Raw genomic sequence first — 19,328 nt, forward strand, 5'->3', positions numbered from 1 at the left:
CACGATCAGATCGGGGCCCAACAAGTCCAATGGTGATTGCTATTCGGAAAATACCTTTCCTGATCCTTCAGATACCCGTTTCCTTACCTGACATATGACTAACGGTCAGATGTGGCTCTACGTGGGACCATCATTTTGTTCCAGTAACAACGTAGTTGGCGAGGCGGGTGATCCGAATGTTGGGTACGAAAAGTGCTGCTTAGTTTGAGCACTTCTCCAGTCACCGCCTACCCTCGTGTGGTGTGGTTGCGTACACCGCCGCTCGCGGATGCGATCTCTCTCTTCTTAAAACGAACGAAGGGAGCTATAAAGACAGGCGCAGCAGCCTTGTGTGCTCTCTTATCGCCTTCGGAATCAGCCGTGAGAAGAAGGGAGAAAACGGTCCCGCATTCTGCGAAGGTTTCTCCCTGACCATGAATTTGCTTTTCATACAAATTCCAGATCCATTCTGTGGTTTTCCTAAAACAAGATTCTCTTGGAGTTCCCCATAGAAAAAGATTCTAAAAATCATTTCCCCTTACCCAATGCCCTTCTTTGTGTTCTTGAGCATGCCTCGTCGTAGACATTGTTCGGCATATTGGAAAATCGAAGATTTGTCCCCCTGATCTTAAGATGTGATTGCAGCAGATGTTCTGATTTTGTTGTTTTGTTGAAGAATGGGATTCTCTTGTAGCTGTTTCCCGGTGTTGATGAAGACAATGGAACTCTTGTCTGCCAAAACAGAAAAGAGATCCTTCTTTCCTTATGTGCTAAGTTAATTGGCTCCATTCACGGGTAGTCGGCTCTGATACCAAATGACATGATTCGATAGGTTAATTGGCTCGTCAACTTCGTTTGAACTCAAAATGCTTACACTGAAGTTGATAGTAGTAGTATACTCATCAAATCTTTATAAGCCAATCTTAGTCTTATTCATTTTCGATGTGGAACCAATTGGAGTGTTACGACAGGAGTTTTGGTGCCTGATATCGGCTGAAATGATTCAGCTTTATTTTAGTTCTGGAAAGGTTTGGAGAGTCTTTCGTCATCTTGTGCTGAAAATAATAAATCAAGTATTGGAAAACCTGATTTAAGGTTGTTAGTCTTTTTGAAAAGATTTTTTTATTATGGTGAACAAAGCATTAGTTATGAGCACTAAGCTTTTTGATTGTTTAGTAGCATGTGGGTGTTTGAGTGCTGTTGGTCCAGGTGAAAACATGGAGTTCTTTTAAAATATGTATTAATACATTCATTTATTGCAATTAGCTACACTGCAGTAACAAGGTGGTTCATCTTGCCTTGTCCATGTCACTGTGATGTATAAAATGATAGTGGAGTCATAAGAAAGCTGATTCATAGTTGTTTTTATTAATAACTTTCTCCAATGCCTGGCCTGAAATACATAACGGATGAAATATTTTCCTTATGCAATCCTGGTTCTGAAGTTCTTTTATTTTTTTCTTATGTCTTACCAATAGCATGAGTTCTTCCATCTGATTGCACACATTCAAATTATGTTAACACTGTGTTGCTCGTTTGAATATCTTCTTTCATTTTGGATTCCTGAAGATTGAAGAGTTAATCCAAAACATAGATTTCGAGCGCTGATATTTGTGTATTATGGATACTCTCCTACCTATCTATCTATTTTTAGGGCTTTCCAATATCTTATGTGCTCGTCTACTCTTGAAAACTGGAAGGCTGGGAAAGTGGATAGCCATAAGTGACTTCAATAGGCTAGCTAGCCTTTGGGTGGTTGGATGTGCTTATTTTGGTCAAGGTCACCTAATGGAAGTCCTCATTAGGTCATGGTATTGGGTATCTGAATTTCTATCTGTTTTCACTTGGATTGCATATCTATTGGTAAATTTATTTTTGTCTTATGGACATTTGACTGAAAGTCTTAGGTTGTCAAACTCTTTGATACCTCCCACATGCATTTTTACTTTATATTGCTCAACAGCAAATGTTTCTCTAGAACATTTTATTTCCATATTACTTCACTCAATGACAAATGTTTCTTTAGAACATTTTATTAGATGTAAGGCTGACTACATTGACCTTTCCTGGACCCGCATTGGCAGGAGCCGATGCCCTTTTTGTCTCTCTTCCATTATCTACACATTGACCATCAATTACTTTGCTTTTGCTTCTAAAGGTCCTTCTGGGCCTCATAAAAAGGTTGCATCTTTATTAGATGAGCATTATAACAACAGATAATGAAATTTTAGCCAGAAATCAAAAGATTCAATATGAAGGTACTGATTTTGGTTGAATTATTCCAGATGGCCTGAGCTAGCAAATTTAATCAAAATTTGGATAATTACCAAGTCTGGTGGTTTAAGCAGAATTGATCAGTTTAGAAAAATTGATAAATTGAGGTTAAAACATTTAATTTTATGTTCAATCTTGATGGTTTTGGGTTAAATTCACCCGTAGATTACAGAGCATCTATTAAGGTTTTCTCCAAGAATTGTTGTTTCATTTTATGAAACTTAAAAGAAACATATATTTTTCAACTATATTCTCAGATGACCAAGGCAAGAATTTAGGTATTATATCTCAACTTATATTTTTAAGGGATGTATTTTACAGTTAGAAAGGTTGATTTTTTTTTTCCCTTTATCTTTTGATTTGTTTAGTTCTAGGCTGACACATGATAATTAAAGATGAATTACATCTATCTAGCATGCTAAATTCATGTGGATAAGCTTATGTTTCTTTCGATCTTAAAATCAGTTAGAGGAGTGCTAGGACTTGCTTCAGTACATAGAAAGCTATCAAAAAACAATAAAATAAAATAATTAAAAAGTCAGATAAATAATATGCATGTTCACATCATTGTCCATCAACCGCAACAGTATCAATTATAACTTTCACTTGATATTGTGGTTAAGAACAAACCTAGTGCACAAGGCTCCCACCAATCCCACTAATGCATGGTCAGAGGATAGATAATGCAAGGTTCATCATACCATAGTATACCACTCGGTATGGGTCGGACGTATTGGTCCGATGGGGGATCGGTATGTGGACCACCCTTTACCGGGTGATATATACTAAATGGCTCTGCATTGCCCGATATAGGCCTATACCGCTTGATAATAATCAAAATCTGCGCATTATCAACCTGTATCAATCAGTAATGGTCGAATTTCGATCGTTACCGATAGATGGCTCAGATCTAACCCTTTCCAATGGTCAAATCCATTTGAAAGGGTTTTTAAACACTTTCCTCCCCCTCTTTTACCCCCTTTCACTTTTTCAAACTCTTATACTCTCTCAATATCTTTCTTTCTCCTTTCTTTCATTCTCACATACTCTCTTAAAACTTCATAAAGCTATGATATGTGGATTGGATTAAGCTTGGGAAGCTAATTAGGGAGGATTAACACCTAAGTTAAAGGAAGAACTCTATAATCAAAGGTATGCATATAACTTCTTAATCACATTCAACAACTTGCTCGCTTCGGAGACATGGCAGCGACGTCGACAACAATGCCTCGATTGACGATGGCAGCATTGTAGGGGAGTCGATGGTCCTATCTACACGGTTTGAGGGTGGTGCATAGATTAAGGAGCAATATTTTATTCATATTACCTAAGATTTAGATCATGGAGCTTGACGTGCTAGTTGGTCATTCTTTTTCGAGCAACAGTACGATGATCAATCTTATGATACGGCGTAGCGGATCAGTGGTGAAAGTAGAAGTTTTGATGTTCTCTATGCTCCGCACTAATATTTGCTACAATCATATTTGCCGCATAAGCCATCTCAGACATGTGTAGTTCACGACGATCAAATTATGACCATCATCACAATAATGCACCAATAGCATATGGTGTATTAATATACTATATCGTAAGTTTGCAATTTCGGTCTATACCGATGTATCGACCATGCGTCGGTACGATATGTATTGTGGCGTACCGACTGTATGCCCAAAATCATCGGAAATAGCTCTAAAAATACCTAAAAATATAAAAAAATTGGATTAGGGTTTTTAAGTTGAAAATAAATATAAATTTAGTATAATTTTAGTAAAAATAATGTAAACTAAGAAAGAATAGTGACACTTTTTTTTTTCGGGCTTTGAAGAGTAGCTTTGTCGTACGTTCCAGATTTTTCTTTCGTTAATATTGAATTATCTATAAAGAAATTATTTGAATTGTTAGATTATTTTTTAAACAACTTAAACTTTAAGATTTAAATGAATTAAGTAATAAATCGATGGATATACCTGGTTCTACCATTAAAAAGAATGATAGAATCCACGGGCGATGGATCAAGGTCCTTGATCCTATATATTTGTATATCAATATATATTTGTCGAATCTAATCCTAAAATTGATCCTATCACATAGTGTACTACTGATACACTATATGTCATTGGTGTATCAATGTGGCGATGGTCGTAGTCTGATCGTGGTGACATAGTGTATTGATACTCGCTCTATGTCTACGTCATGTAGGCTCTATCGTATCTACTCAAAATCATCCACTACCTTCCTCTTCCCCTTCTATGTATAAACTTGACTAGTTCCTCATCGAGCTTCATAATCTAAATTTTCGGTGGCATGTGTAAAATACTACTCCTCAATCCATGTACCCCCCTCAAATCATCCACTACCTTCATCTTCCCCTTCTATGTATAAACTTGACTAATATCTCGTCAAGCTCCATGATCTGAATCTACAGTGGCATGTGTAAAATATTACTTCTCGATCCATGCACCACTATCAAATTGTGTAGACCGAACCATCGACTCCCTGGCATTGCTGCCATCATCGATTGAGGCATTGCTGTCCACGTCGCTACCATGTCTCTAGACTGAACAGGTTGCTGAATGCGATTATGAAGGTGTCTCGTCGCTCGATTTAATTTTTTCCAATGGTGTTGCTGATGCTACTGTCTTCCCTTTTGCCTTTGCCTTTGTACGTTGGGCGGACGATTGTGATGGTTGGGTGTCTCTAGTTCTTAGAGCAGTTTGATTCGATGTTGTCCAGCTCCTTTTGCCATGTTTTAATCAAGGGGGATCTTCCTCCTAATGGGGATGTGCTTCCTCTTATTTTATTGTCTCAATGATAAAAACACGAATGACGTTGAGAATTTCTTGCCTCATCAAGTAGAGGATCCTCTTGGTTTTCTATTGCTTTGACCTACTCTAACATTGGTTCTGAATCTTTGTTGTAGAATTGGAAGTCGATGGGATTAATCTCTGTTTCCTTTGGCTCCTTGTCCAGCTTGACACACCGCAACCTTAGCCGCATATTATAGTGGACATATACTAGTATCTCCAATCGTCTATACGATAGTCTGTTGTGGACCTTCGTATGAATCAATGCGAACGTTGACCAATTATGTTTGCGACTACTAGATGTCATCGTCTGCGGAAGTATACAAACAATAACATTCCTTAAATTTGGTGCATCTCCTCCAAATTATAACCATCACTCGACTACAAAAAGATATAAATAAGATTTTATTAGTATTATAAATAATTAATATTAAATACAGTTTATAATTAATATATGTGTAACTTTTCCTCACTATGATTTATATTGTAATGACACGATACATCTACAATGTTAAAAAATGAACAAATTGTTTCTCGGAATAATCAGCCCTCCATAATAGCATCGACTACATCGGTAGTGTTTGACAAGAGTCAATATATAATATTTATTAGTGTTGATAATAAATCTGATAGCGTTCGAAGACTATATCGAAATTGAATATAAATTTTTTAAATATTAAAAAAATTATTAATTAAGTTACACTGAATATGAATTTACCTGCATTATTGATATCTTGGTCCATATGAACTTAAGTCTTATGATCAATGATCTGTAAGTAATGGTCGACTTTAAAATCATCTTTGAATGTTTTCTTGACCTCTTCTCTTGTTATAATCAGTATATGTATGAGATAATGCATTTGTGGACACTTGTTCATATTGACCTTACGAAGGATAACAGAAAGTGGTTCCACACCTTTTATGATTTCATTAATGTATCCCAAAATCTTAAAGAAAGAATAGTCTTTTATATCTTTTTTCTATCGCTCGATCTTGAATACTTGAAATCGGACCATTCATGTGATATCTAGTACAGGTCTCCTGCTAAGTCCTCTCATAAAACCACGGATTCCACCTTGCCTCATGCTACTGATTCGGCGTATCCGAGGAGGGGCAGTTGGCTGCCTCATGCTGGCTGACCTCTAGATTCCTTGTGGCGCAAATCCACTACCACTGCCATGCTCCCAATGTGAATGTCAGTGCCTCATTGCTTCCTCATATATATACTGATGCTCGAATGATGCATGAATACTAGCTCTAAGATCTGGGTTGATTTCATCGCCACGATCCTTATAGTCGTCATAAGTTGGTTCCTACGTAGCCTTATAGTATTCTTCCTCATCTCTTGCGTTCTTTTTTATTGTATCTTCCCTTACCTATTGTAACTTGTTTTGAAATGATTTACAAAAGACATTGAATTAAAGACATTAAAAAATCAATGTTAAACAGCCTTGTATTAAAGACATTAAATTGACCCATCAAATTCCGATTGAATCATCATTAAAACCACTAATCATAGTATTAAAAAAACTTAATTAAAACCTAATTAAACATATTATATCATCATAAACATATACATTACCTTAATATGCATAAAATATAAAGATTTGACCTATTAATTATCATTTTAAAAAATAAATATTAAACACACTAATCACAACATTGAAGATCTTAATTACTCCCTAATTAACAGTATTCTACCATAAAAAATATATCAAATAACATATTAGATATTAAGTCATACACCACATTATTTAGGCTTAAATTTAATCATCTCATAAATCAGTAAAAATCTAGAAAGAGAATATATACCTCTTGATTAAAGTATTTTTCCTCTTAATCCTCTCAGATTAGCCTCCTGAATTTGATCCAAATTATAAGTCATAACTTTGTTGAGTTTAGGAGAGTGAAAATGTGATATTGAGAGAGATGTGAGTGAAAAAGAGTTTGAGAGAGTTGAAGAGATTGAGATAGTAAAATAAGTTGAAAGAGAGAGGAGGAAAAACCCTTTTCTAAGCCTCAAATGGTTAATTTGACCGTTTGAAATAGGGCAATCTCAACCCTTGATCGGTAATGATTGAAATCTAATTGTTACCGCCTAGTACATACCTCGTATGGCCTGATATAGGGTCATATGATGGTACTGCCTGGTAGAGGGTGGTTCGTGTACCAGTATCTTGCCAAACCGGTATGTATCGCTCGTTACAAGTCAGCATGGCAAACCCTGCTATGTCATGGATCAATTTTATGATTAGTTCCGACAAACATATCAAATTGATATACAAATATATCAGATCGAAGATCTCAATCCATCACCTGTGGAGTCCTGTCATTTTTTTTTGTAGTAGATTCATTTAAATTTTAAAGTTTAAGTTGTTTAATAAATAATCTGACAATTCAAATCATTTTTTTGTAGATAATTCAATATCAATAGAATGATAGTTAGAAACATACCATAAAACTACTCCTCAAAGCCCAAAAAAGATATGTGCTAATATTCTTTCTTAATATATATTATTTTTATTAAAATTATACTAAATTTATATTTATTTTTAACTTAAAAACCCTAATTTAACTTTTTCCTATTTTAAGGAATTTTCGGAGCTATTTTTGGCCTTTTTTTCATACTGTCGATACATCTTGTTGTATCGACACATAGTGCATCAGTACAGAGTGATACGTACCATACCGCTAGCTGGCCAGTACATTAGTTTAGACCGTAATGTGAACTTTGAGTTTGAGTCAATGTACATGTTGTTACCTCTATATTATACTAAACCTTATTATCATACCAAGATCCAACCTCCATTTGATTACTTAGATACCTTGCCTAATTTTGAGATTGTCTCTTTCTTTCTTGTGCTTCTACCTATATCCGAGGTTTCTTAAATACCTTTTCTGGTTGGTTACCTATTGCACATAGAAAGTTAACAAGAATGTACTCAACAGTAAGAATATAAATTGTAGTAAAAATAATTTGTAAATTGTTTTGCAAGTTATGCTTTAGACGTCCACTTGGTCAAACACCCATTCTTTCTTATGCTAAAATTTCATTACTAACATTTCCACCATTTTTCCCCAAAAATCTGAATGATAATATCCCCAACTCTTTGCTAAAATTCCATTCCAGTGACACTAACACTTGTTGCTGAAAGAAATACAAGGTATTCTTGCACAACACATTATGAAGTCGGTGGGTGTTTGTCTTCACCAAATGTGCATAAAAAATACTTTTATTTAATTGTAGCCGACTTTGACAGTAACAAGAATCTATATCTGTTACCATGTGTAAGTTTCTTGTGTGGCCTTTTTCATCTCTGAATTAAACAGTAGTTGGTTTTCTTTTATTACCATAGAACGATTTTATCCTTGAGCTACAGGTCTTAATGCCAGCATGAGCATTCATTAGGCTTCAGGATACCTCAGTTTTTTATTATGACCAGTGGACAATATAAAATATTCGCATGGAGATTAAACTTTTTCATCTCACATCGTTATTACCATTGTCTTTAATGAATTCATATAGATTGTTTCTTATCCTGAGTTAATTTACTCATTTGTTATTTATTTGTACAACTGATAGATCAGGGGAACCTTGGGAAGATCAAAGTCCAAACTTCTAAATCTCCTCATGATTTTTCAATATTGCAGATGGCAGATGTTGCCAAGGACTTAGCTGCTGGTACGGTTGGAGGTGCAGCACAACTGATTGTTGGGCACCCCTTTGATACAATTAAGGTCAAGCTTCAAAGCCAGCCTGCGCCACTGCCTGGGCAGCCTCCCAAGTATTCTGGTGCAATGGATGCAGTTAAGCAGACCATCTCTGCAGAAGGCCCAAGAGGCTTATATAAGGGAATGGGAGCTCCACTTGCAACTGTCGCAGCCTTCAATGCTCTTCTATTTACTGTCAGGGGCCAAATGGAAGCATTACTGAGGTCAGAACCTGGCACTGTCTTGACAGTGAACCAGCAGGTTATATGTGGTGCTGGTGCTGGTGTTGCAGTTTCTTTCCTAGCCTGTCCAACAGAGTTGATCAAATGCAGGTTGGTTACCCTGGTAAATTTTATCTTCAACAATAAAACTACATGCTAAATAGTATAATGTGCATTAGGCCCCATTCCAAGCAATTATTTCCACCCCAAGGCTCTACGAGCACTGTTCCAACTGAACAAAAACAAATACAATCTATTTCAATCAAAACATGCCCATTCTACTGCCTTCTTAAGGCACTTCTGAAAATGTTTTGCATGCCTTCCACAGTAGTCATCACAAATTTAGCAAAACCAGATGATGCTGTCTGAAAGTTCACCATTTTGATCTCAATTGTACTAAATCAAAGCAATTAGCAGAGCTTTCTTTCTGTTCTCAGAAAGGGCTCTTTCTTTACAATTAAAGAAAAACCACAGTGTCTCAATTGTAGTAAATTACAATATCAGGTCTACTACTATTTTCAAACTCAAACACCTTATTCCAAATCTCAGAAGAGTATAAACAAGTAAAGGATTAATGTCACACTGCCTCCTTTTTAGTGTAAGAAACACAGATCTTGGAGCAATTTATATTCACTATTATATTTGGGTCAGAAAATTGTCCAAAACTGCCAATTAAAGAGTGAAGACATGCTTTTGTTGATCATGCCCAGTCAACAGGATTCTTTTTCCGTGTTTTATGATTTTATCCATCTCTTCCTTCCCTTACAAGTGTAGAGGAACCACACAGTTTCATCATCCATATCTGTAAACCAACTACTGTCAGATGTTTGCACAATTTATTCGAAATCGTCAAGCTTTTCTTCCTCCAGAGTTCCACTCAGTCCCAAGGAGTTTCCTGCTGATTTCATCCACAGCCTTTGTCATCTTTTCCAGATAGAACAAATGCACTTACCAAAAAATTTGGAAAATACAAAGCACAGAGACTCATTGTTCCTGGATAGAAGAAAAATCTAATAGTCTAACTTTGTACTCTGCTTGTGATGTCATTTTTTACCAGCACTTAACAGTCTTATGGTTGTAATTTAGATGGAACTAGATGTATGCCAAATTAGTATGCAGGTAATGACATCTTCAAACTACATTTTAGGTAGAACAACGACCTTCACAAATATCAAGTGGCTCACTTTCAATTGTTTGCAACTTGGGTGAAAGCCAAAATTTGGAATATATAGATAGCTTCCCCAAACATCCAAATAAGAGCTCCATCCCTCTTAACAAAGAGATAGTGTGACAATGGATCACCTAACTAAGGCCATTTTGCCCAGGAAAGAAGCCAATTATATTCCCATTTAACATCACTGAAAACAAAATAGAGGTGATAGAGGTTTAAATCCAATTTATCATTTCTGGAAGAAATATCAAATTTAACATCCTTCCAAATATTCCCATGATAAGGGATCACAAGACTTTTGTGTATCAACATAAAATGGTATTTCTGTGATAATTGAGAAAATTCTTGTGTGCACATTGTCCAAGATTAGAAGGGGTATTAATTGGACAAGGCTCCTGCCAATTTGGGTTTGCAACATTACCTCTATATCAAGAAGGTCGTTTCCAGAACTTGAACATTGGTCTCCCAGTTCACGAAGCAGAAGCCTTAACTCTACATTGTCCAAGATCCTTCTCCCTTTAATTAATGTTGTTTCTGACAATTTTTATGTTTGCCCAGACCATCTTGGAACCTATTAATAATTAATTTTTGCAAGACATTTGTAGAGAATGTTACAGTAGGAGAGATTAGTCCAATTCTGATAATTAAGTAGCTTTTTGTCTTTTGGGTTAAATGTTACAGTAATAGTATTTAGTTGTTTCAGTAGTTTATTTGTTTGAAAGATACTCTGTACTGCCCTTAACACCTCACTTCCATTAGTGTCCCTGATAATTTGATAAAATTTGGCTATAAAGCCATCTGGACCTGGGCCTTCTTTCAAATGGAAATAAAGCCTTCTTGGGATCTTCAGACTCAAATGGCCTAATTAGCCAGTTCTGTCTTTATCATATAACTTTTGTCCTTCATCCAAGATTGGATCATTTAGTTTCACTCTATGCAATACTTGTTATCCAATTAATTATTTGTAAAGTTCGCTACTCCTCAAGAATCCTCATTTCATATTATCTCAACACCTTGTTTGTTGATGATAAACTGAATCCTAGTTTTATCCTATTGGCTCTGTGCATCTGAGCAAAAAGAGGACATTTTTTATCCCCAGATGCAAACAGTTAGATCTTTGACCAATCTTTAAGGAGTTCTTCCTCATATTTCATCACTTGAGTGTTCCAACAGATGAGCTTTTTCAGTTGCTACTGTGACTTGGTCTCCAGGTTTAGCATATGATTGCTTCTGGATGTCTTCAAGCTGTGATTTTAGCATAACAATTATCAGTTTCATCTTGTTCAAGCTCTGCTTCTGTTTTTGAATTATCTGAAGCATGAGAGAGCTAGTAACACATCTGCTCCAGTCATTTCTAATGATATCAGGGATTTTATAATCCTCCACCCAAGTATTCACAAATTCAGAAGTTCTCTTGTGCATAATCTGTAAAATGGTAGTCACAGAGGGAACATTATGTAAAATTCCTAAGGAATTTATATTTCAAATCATAAAATATTTGGAGCCAAATGTCTCTTAATTAGGACAGTATCCAGTTTTCTGTGCTTATTTGCATCTGCAGCCTGCCTATTACACCAACTTAAATTGAAATTATTGTATTCAAACATGGTGATTTTACATCTTAAACATTGGTCTGGTGATGGTGTACCAGACCCATTTACCAAAGGGTGAGCGTTTGAAACCTCATCTGATATATTTTTAGGATCTTGACAAATTATTGCAAGGTCTTGGGCATAAATCTCATCTTCGTCATTTGCCCTTTACAACAGAAAAATAAAAGTGATTTTGCTTCCATCATACACAGGCAAAAGGAATTCTGCAGATACATCAGCTGTAGTCTCCATCTCATTTGTCCATGAGGTTGGCAATCATAGATTTAATGCTTTGCCAAACACTCCTTTCCTGTTTGGTATTGGTCATGTACTGCTGAATGCCATACTTATTGCTTATTATGAAATTCAAATTATCTGATCTCCACAAAAATAATATTTCCTAACAAATATATATTTTCCCATCATAAGCATATTGTCCAAATAATTGAATGCTCTTACTAGTTTGCACCCTGCTGCAACATTCACTAGGATTTTTTTGATTGTTCTGCTTCATTACCTAGTGCCTCTTTTTATTATTACTAAAAAATGGCTTCTTTTGTGACTGAGATTCGAAGAATTTTACTCTTCATGATCAATTAATTGTAATTAATATAACAATTGTCCTCTTACTATCGAACAGAAACAAATTACATATCACCTTATGGTGCTTCCAGTGATCTAATATTTTTTTCTTTCCCTTTATTAGGAACTCAAAACCAGTTTCCAATAGGCATGCCCTATGATTCATTGAGTCCTATATTGGAGTTTCATCATAATTTAGGCCATCAAAAATAGAAATAATTATGGATCAATATCAAAAGGTGAACCAATGAGGAGTACCAAGGTGAACTATCAAGACAAAGTCCTATTCATTAGAAAGAGTGAATTGACATGGAACAAAGGACCCTTGGTCTTCTTTATTTATATGTAAATGAATAGTTATCTGATTTGACTGATTTTGATCTATCAGTGACATCTATAAATAGGGTTTCCATCTCCTACTGTCAGAACACCATAAAATGGGTATCATATGATTTCTCAAGAGTGCTTCTCTACAGCTTCCTCTTATAGTATAAGTGCTTTTAACATATGTCCAAAATGTATTTATGGTTTTGTAGAATTCATACTTGAAGTTTCTTTGAGACTCCAGCGCAATATATAAAGTGCTCTTATGTAGGTCAAATTCATCGTTTGCCCCTGTATTCTTGGTAGTTAAAGCCCATCCACCTTTGCTTTGGTTTTTGAGGAATTTGTGTGAGAGAGGTTCAGTGCTACAATTAGATATGGTGCTACCAAAAACAAAATTTAAGTTGAAGAAGTTCGACAACGACAGCAACTTATTTTATGCAGAGGGTGAAAGTAGTGCTGGTTGAGAATGGTTACTGTGTGTTGTTTTTGTGCATCCATTACCATTTTGATGGCTCCTCCCAATCTTAGATTGGTAAATGATTTCACTCTCTACCTCAATTAACTAAACTGAAAATAACATGTTTTTCTGCAGTGTAAATATATAGTGTCTTTGAGGCATCTTGTTTTTCCTGTAGATAATTTTTCATTTGGGTTCATTTCATTATCTCATGCTTGTTCTTCTTGTTCCCTAGTTATTGATACTGTTAGAGAAATCTTTAGATTAGTCTTCAAGTAAGTTTGATTTGTTTGACGTTAAGCTATGAAGGGTTCATAATCCAACTATAGCATATACTGACTACACTGATTAGTGACACTGGTTCTCTACATGAAGCATGTTTCACTTAAAATATTATGTTTAAATCTTAGCACTCATTGTTACATTAGATTTGCTGGTGTAAAAGTTGTGTTTCTTCTTTTGAGTTACATTCTAAAACAGGCTGCAAGCTCAGAGTGCCTTAGCAAGCTCAACCACCTCTTCAGGTGCAGTAAAATATGGAGGACCCATGGACGTGGCAAAGCATGTTATGAGAGAAGCTGGTCTTAGAGGGTTATTCAAAGGCCTTGCCCCGACACTTTCACGAGAAGTGCCTGGAAATGCTGTAATGTTTGGTGTCTATGAAGCTCTTAAGCAAAAATTTGCTGGGGGTCCTGATACTTCAGGACTCGGTAGGGGCCATTTGATTGTCGCCGGAGGGCTGGCTGGAGCAGCATTCTGGGCATCGGTCTATCCAACAGATGTTGTAAAAAGTGTCATTCAAGTTGATGATTATAGGAACCCAAAGTACTCCAGTTCCATTGATGCCTTCAGAAAAATACTAGCTTCAGAGGGTGTCAAGGGCCTATATAGAGGCTTTGGACCAGCCATGGCTCGTAGTGTTCCTGCCAATGCAGCATGTTTCTTAGCATATGAGATCACCAGATCTAGCCTTGGGTGAATTGTTGCTTTCCTTTGTGTTCTTGGGGCAACTTTCTTTCTTCTTTTCGGGCTAGGTAACTCTGCTGCAATGTACCAGTCCATTTCTAGTGTCATTCAAGAAATCCTTATTTGACTGTCTGAAGCATCAGTTTACTGTTGACATGTTTGCTTCTGATCATTTCTTGTACTTAATACTGGAAGCAAATTGAAATTCTTTTCCTCAAACATTTGGTTCCTGCAAATGATAGTTGCATAGCAGCTGTATATAACTGGTAGTTGACAGTGAACTGACAGAGTGAGCTACAAGATTTTGCATTACCAAGACAAGGAAACTGTTGGGCAAATTTCAAGATGGGTTTTCCATGCTGAAAAGGGTTTCTATTATAGAAAACTATGTTATGGAATGAAGAGTATGTTGAAACAGAAATCAATCAAGTTAAAATTGGGTCATGTAAACGACAGGAATTTCTTCTGCATTTTGAAAAACAATAAAAGCAGCTAAAATATCATAGTATATTATATACAATTAAAAATGCAGAAGAGTGGTTGAAGAAAAGATCAAGTAAATATAGCTGACTCGATGAGTTTGACGCATCTTACTGAAGCTGTGAGGCTCGCCGTCCACGTGATACGATCAATCTCTGGTTTCATTACCGCTGCTACTGCTTTCCCGAAACGGCAATTAAACTCTCACTATTGCCCTTTTACTCCCCGTATTCTGAAATGACAAGGGGACGTCCCTACTTTTGAAAATATATCCAAAATGCCCCTGAACCAATTGCAATTGAAATTGAACCTGTCCAATTTAAATGTGTTGGGGAGTCACTATTTCTTTTGGCAATGTCATATAGAGGAAGTTAGGAGAATCGTATTTGGTCAATCTCGTAAACATTCGTATCATCCCTTGCTGTTAGTGAACCTTTACGTCGTGGCTGAGGAGTTAGCATGGCTCGATCCAATCCCGGATGTGCAAGGTTGTCCACGTAGAAACTCGGGTGACTTAAGTGAGCATCGGGTTAGGTTGAGTCGTGGGCCTCGTCGTCTACTTCTTCGTCATCGAGCTCGTACACTCAGGTAAAGGGCGGGAGGGAGATTTTTTGAACTTGATCCTTCCGGAGTTTAAATTAGAGTTGAGTGGAATAAGAGAGAGTTGAGTCCTCGAAGCCCCCACTCGTTGCCTAGAGGGTTGGCTTTTATACCTACAATGAGGTGGTCAGTCATACGCGGTCCTTTAATAGCTGTTGATTCCTTAAGAGGATGGCTTGTACCTTGTAGACGAGCACCGACCAACCTGTACAGGTTGGTGCCGGCCCAAGTTTTGCCGAATGACTCTATGGTGTTCGGCGTCAACTTGTACAACACCAAGTGGGATGACTTCATCCCGTAGACGATCATCGATTGATCTGTACGGGTCGACATCGTGCAACGCCATCCCGAGTTTTGCAGAACTGTTCTAGGGTGTCCAGCACTGAACTGTATGACGCTGAACAACGTGGGGGTCATGTGGTCACCTCGTCCGAGGTATCGCTCTGCGTAAACTCGGAGGTCCTTTATTTACTGTCACATGGATAATGCTGAAATGTGCCATATCACTTATCATCCTAGCTAGTGTCATATTTATTAGACATTCCTACCATCCCTGGCTATCAAGTTTTTGCTGGTCATATTATTTGGTCATCTTGTATGGATGAATATAACTTAATATATCCCCATTGACTTTACTTAGCTTTTTATGTTTGGCATATCTTTGTGGGGAGAAATTATCAACCTCGAAGGAGAAGCTTGGGATTTTATGCGTGAGAAGCACGTGAAAGATAAGACAAAGAGACAAAATATAAAAAAATAAAAGATCTTATGTGTAATCTCATTTTTAGTAATGATATCGTCGACATTGACAACTTTCATCAGTTGTGTATTTTATACATACTTGTTTATATTTTATTTTGTCAATGAACTCCCATCTTTACTTTATATTATAAGCGATCTGAAGTCACTGACAAAGTATAATTAAAAGATGGTTACTCATTTATACCTCATCGATAAGATTCCAATTATTAGGGATCGAATAAGAAAATTGAAATAGGGTGGCATGAAAGGTTATTGGATACCTAAGAGATTAGGTACTAGTCTTGATAGTAATCAAGGTTTCATTAAGTAGTTTGAATTATATAGATTATAGAATAATTATAATCTTATGATTACTAATTTTTTTTTCAATGATGGATTTTTGAACTCCATCCCATATTGTAGACTATTCTCGACTCTCGAGATAGTCTTATGTAAGCATCAATAGTTAGAATGAATGCAATGGAGAAAAGTTGAAAGTTATATTAAAAGATAAAGTAACTATTGATTTACAATAACGAGTGTATTTACATATCTTTTGTGATAGTCTATACAAGTATCTCAATTTATCCATCTTTATCCCAAAGAAAATCACCCAATCTTTGTTGCTCCTTTGAAAACCAAGATACGTTGCCTTGTAACATGATTAGCTTATAATGTTATTTGTGTTTTAAGCATTCCAAGTTCGAATGTTCATTTATGAGATAATGCTATACCAAATAATGAGTACGTACCAATTGTCAAAAATATGAAATTGCTTTAGATACTTAATGACCAAAATGATAGTTTTGAAGACCATGCAGACTCATCCATCCTTCATTTAGTCGAAAAGGGATTGATCGAGGATTTTAACAGTCAAATATTTCATAGACTATATTAGATAAAAATATACCAAATATTAAAACACGATCCATCTTTCTTTAGGAATATGAATGTGTTGTTGAAGGGGTGATATGATGTGCTATATAAGCAATAGAAGTTTAATGATTTCGAGTCATCAATACCGAGGGTTCTCAAAGAGATTACTTCACATAAGTGATAAGATATTAATTTTCTAATACAAATTATTTTAATTTTCTTACCAATATATTTTAATTTACGAGAAAGTTAGACAACGGCAATGAAGACGCTACCAAATTGATGAAGAAGTTTTATGTTTTATGTGGAGTGGTTTTATGTTTTGTGATATATATCAATATATATATATATATATAATGTTTCTATTGTTAACGATGATTACTTTACATTGATAACTATCTCTTTGTTGGTATTCAAATGCTGTGTAAGATTCGTGTAGATGATGTCTATCTCTTTGTGGTGTCGCTGTTTGCTTTTCAAATATTTTATAGTTGTGACAATTGAATTGTCTTTGTTTACTTTGGATTTTACGATTGTTGTTATGGTGTTTAAATACCATGTACAACTCTTGACTTGTGATGCTTATCTTCTTGTTGTTTGGTTTTGAAATAGATTTATTTGACTGTATTCCATTAAATCAATTCAAACTTGCACGTTATCATTACCACATGAGTATTGATTTTGATAATTAATTATCAAACATAATATATTTTTCAAATGAATATATTTTAATTTATTATTTTAGTGTAATAGACTCAAAAGAGAATCGATACTATGCATTAATTGATATTTTTATATCACATCAACAGTTTATAGGGTAGGATATGGTGTCATCATCACAGGAGGTGGTGGATAATATAAAACAAAGGGGTATGTTTTATTATTATTTGATCATTTCAATTTATTTAATTTTCCTTGCAGCATTTATATTTGCAATTTTAAGTGTTCTAAATCAATAATATGAGGTTATTATGCCATTTAATGCAATCCAATAATCTCATTCATATCATTTATTTTGTTCTAAAAATTAATCTGGAGTATTTTTGTATGTTCTATGATTATCTATATTTTTCTAAAGATTTTTTATATTTATTAATAATATTTGTTCCGACCGAATTACTTCACATAAGACTATCCCAAGACCAAGCCAACATCTAATTTATGTAAAGTCGAAACTTGTACGATGAATCAAGAGGTAGTCTTTCGATCACATAGGAGGGTTGGGGTCGGACCTATTGTGGTTTAGGGTTCCTAGACTAGGCCGAGCAAGGAGCCCGAGTGCCACCGAATTTAAATGGACTCGTCTTGGGTTCGACCAATTTGGGATTGTCTTGGTTCTATCGATTTGAAACTAGGTTTAGGTTGCACACACAAGTCATCCCAAGCAAGATTTAATTGGGCTTCAATTGATATTGGCGCATTCGAGCTATGTGGCTGATTGGTCCACCTAGATAACTAACTACACTGGCAGCCTGCTGTGCTGGCAGTACACGCTGACATGGTCGCAGGTACATATGCTGACATGGCAGGGGATCCTCAACCCTATCAAATCCACAACCGGAGTTAGACATATAAGAAAGAAAAAGCGGTATGAAATGGAAGACATAGTGCCTACATCATCGATCTAATCAGAAAATAAAATCAAACACAAAAAAAGAAAAGAAAAATCATAAATAAGATAGGCCAATAAGCCTCCTTTTCTATTGAGCTCTAGTTAGGCTCCTACTGCCCCAACTTTTTTAATTTTACTAAAATATGATTCTAACATTCATTATAGTACTTTTTTCTATTTATGATCAGTTTGTATCAAAATTGGTTTTTTTTTATATTTTATTAACAAGTATATTTTAATTCATTTTTTGGTATACCAGTGCCAAATTCTATTAAACTACCTTAGACTTTCATAATTCCACTACAACATATATCTAACAAGGATTATAGTCTCTCTCTTATTTTTGTTGATGATTTTAGGATCATATTGTGTCAAAATTGGTTTTTTTTATATAGATTTTATGAATATTGAGTATATATTAGCTCATTTTCGAGGAAAATGGGGTCAACTCCTATCAAACCATCACAAACTTTGGAACATGATTGGAACATTAATTAATGCAATAGTAACTTCATATTACTTAATAACATTATTTTATTATGCTTCATAATTTTGTGTAATATTTGGCTAAAACTTGTATAGGTATATTATATACAAAAAAAAAAATCACCTCTTAAAACCATTGTTGAGAACAACAAAATTAGGATATATAGAAGATTGAAGGATACTACATTATTTTGCAATTGATAACATTGAGTGAAAATTCATATGTTGCTCGATTGTGACATACTTGTTGACATCTCGTGCACTTTCTATGGATCTTACCACTATCCATGCCTTCTACTTAGTTGTTTAGGACTCTTTGGGTAAAGTAATTTTATCATTAACTTTCTTAATCCAATATTGTTTCCTTCTTATTGAGAAACTCGTCGTAAGTATTCTACCAATATTTCGCTAAGAAATAATCCTCACAAAGCTTATATGGATTGTAATTT

At 35.4% G+C, this 19,328-nt stretch overlaps 1 protein-coding gene across 1 annotated transcript; it reads left to right on the top strand.

Moving 5' to 3' along the window:
- The first annotated feature begins 259 nt into the window (after window positions 1-259).
- LOC103981828 (mitochondrial carnitine/acylcarnitine carrier-like protein) lies at window positions 260-14,303 on the top strand. The gene is made up of 3 exons (XM_009398576.3): window positions 260-399; window positions 8,709-9,100; window positions 13,599-14,303. Exons 2-3 carry the CDS (start codon window positions 8,709-8,711, stop codon window positions 14,095-14,097), a joined length of 891 nt encoding a protein of 296 aa, XP_009396851.2. The 5' UTR covers window positions 260-399; the 3' UTR covers window positions 14,098-14,303.
- The last annotated feature ends 5,025 nt before the right edge of the window (window positions 14,304-19,328 follow it).

This window comes from Musa acuminata, chromosome BXJ1-4 (assembly GCF_036884655.1).
Source record: "Musa acuminata AAA Group cultivar baxijiao chromosome BXJ1-4, Cavendish_Baxijiao_AAA, whole genome shotgun sequence".
Taxonomy (NCBI): Eukaryota; Viridiplantae; Streptophyta; class Magnoliopsida; order Zingiberales; family Musaceae; genus Musa; species Musa acuminata.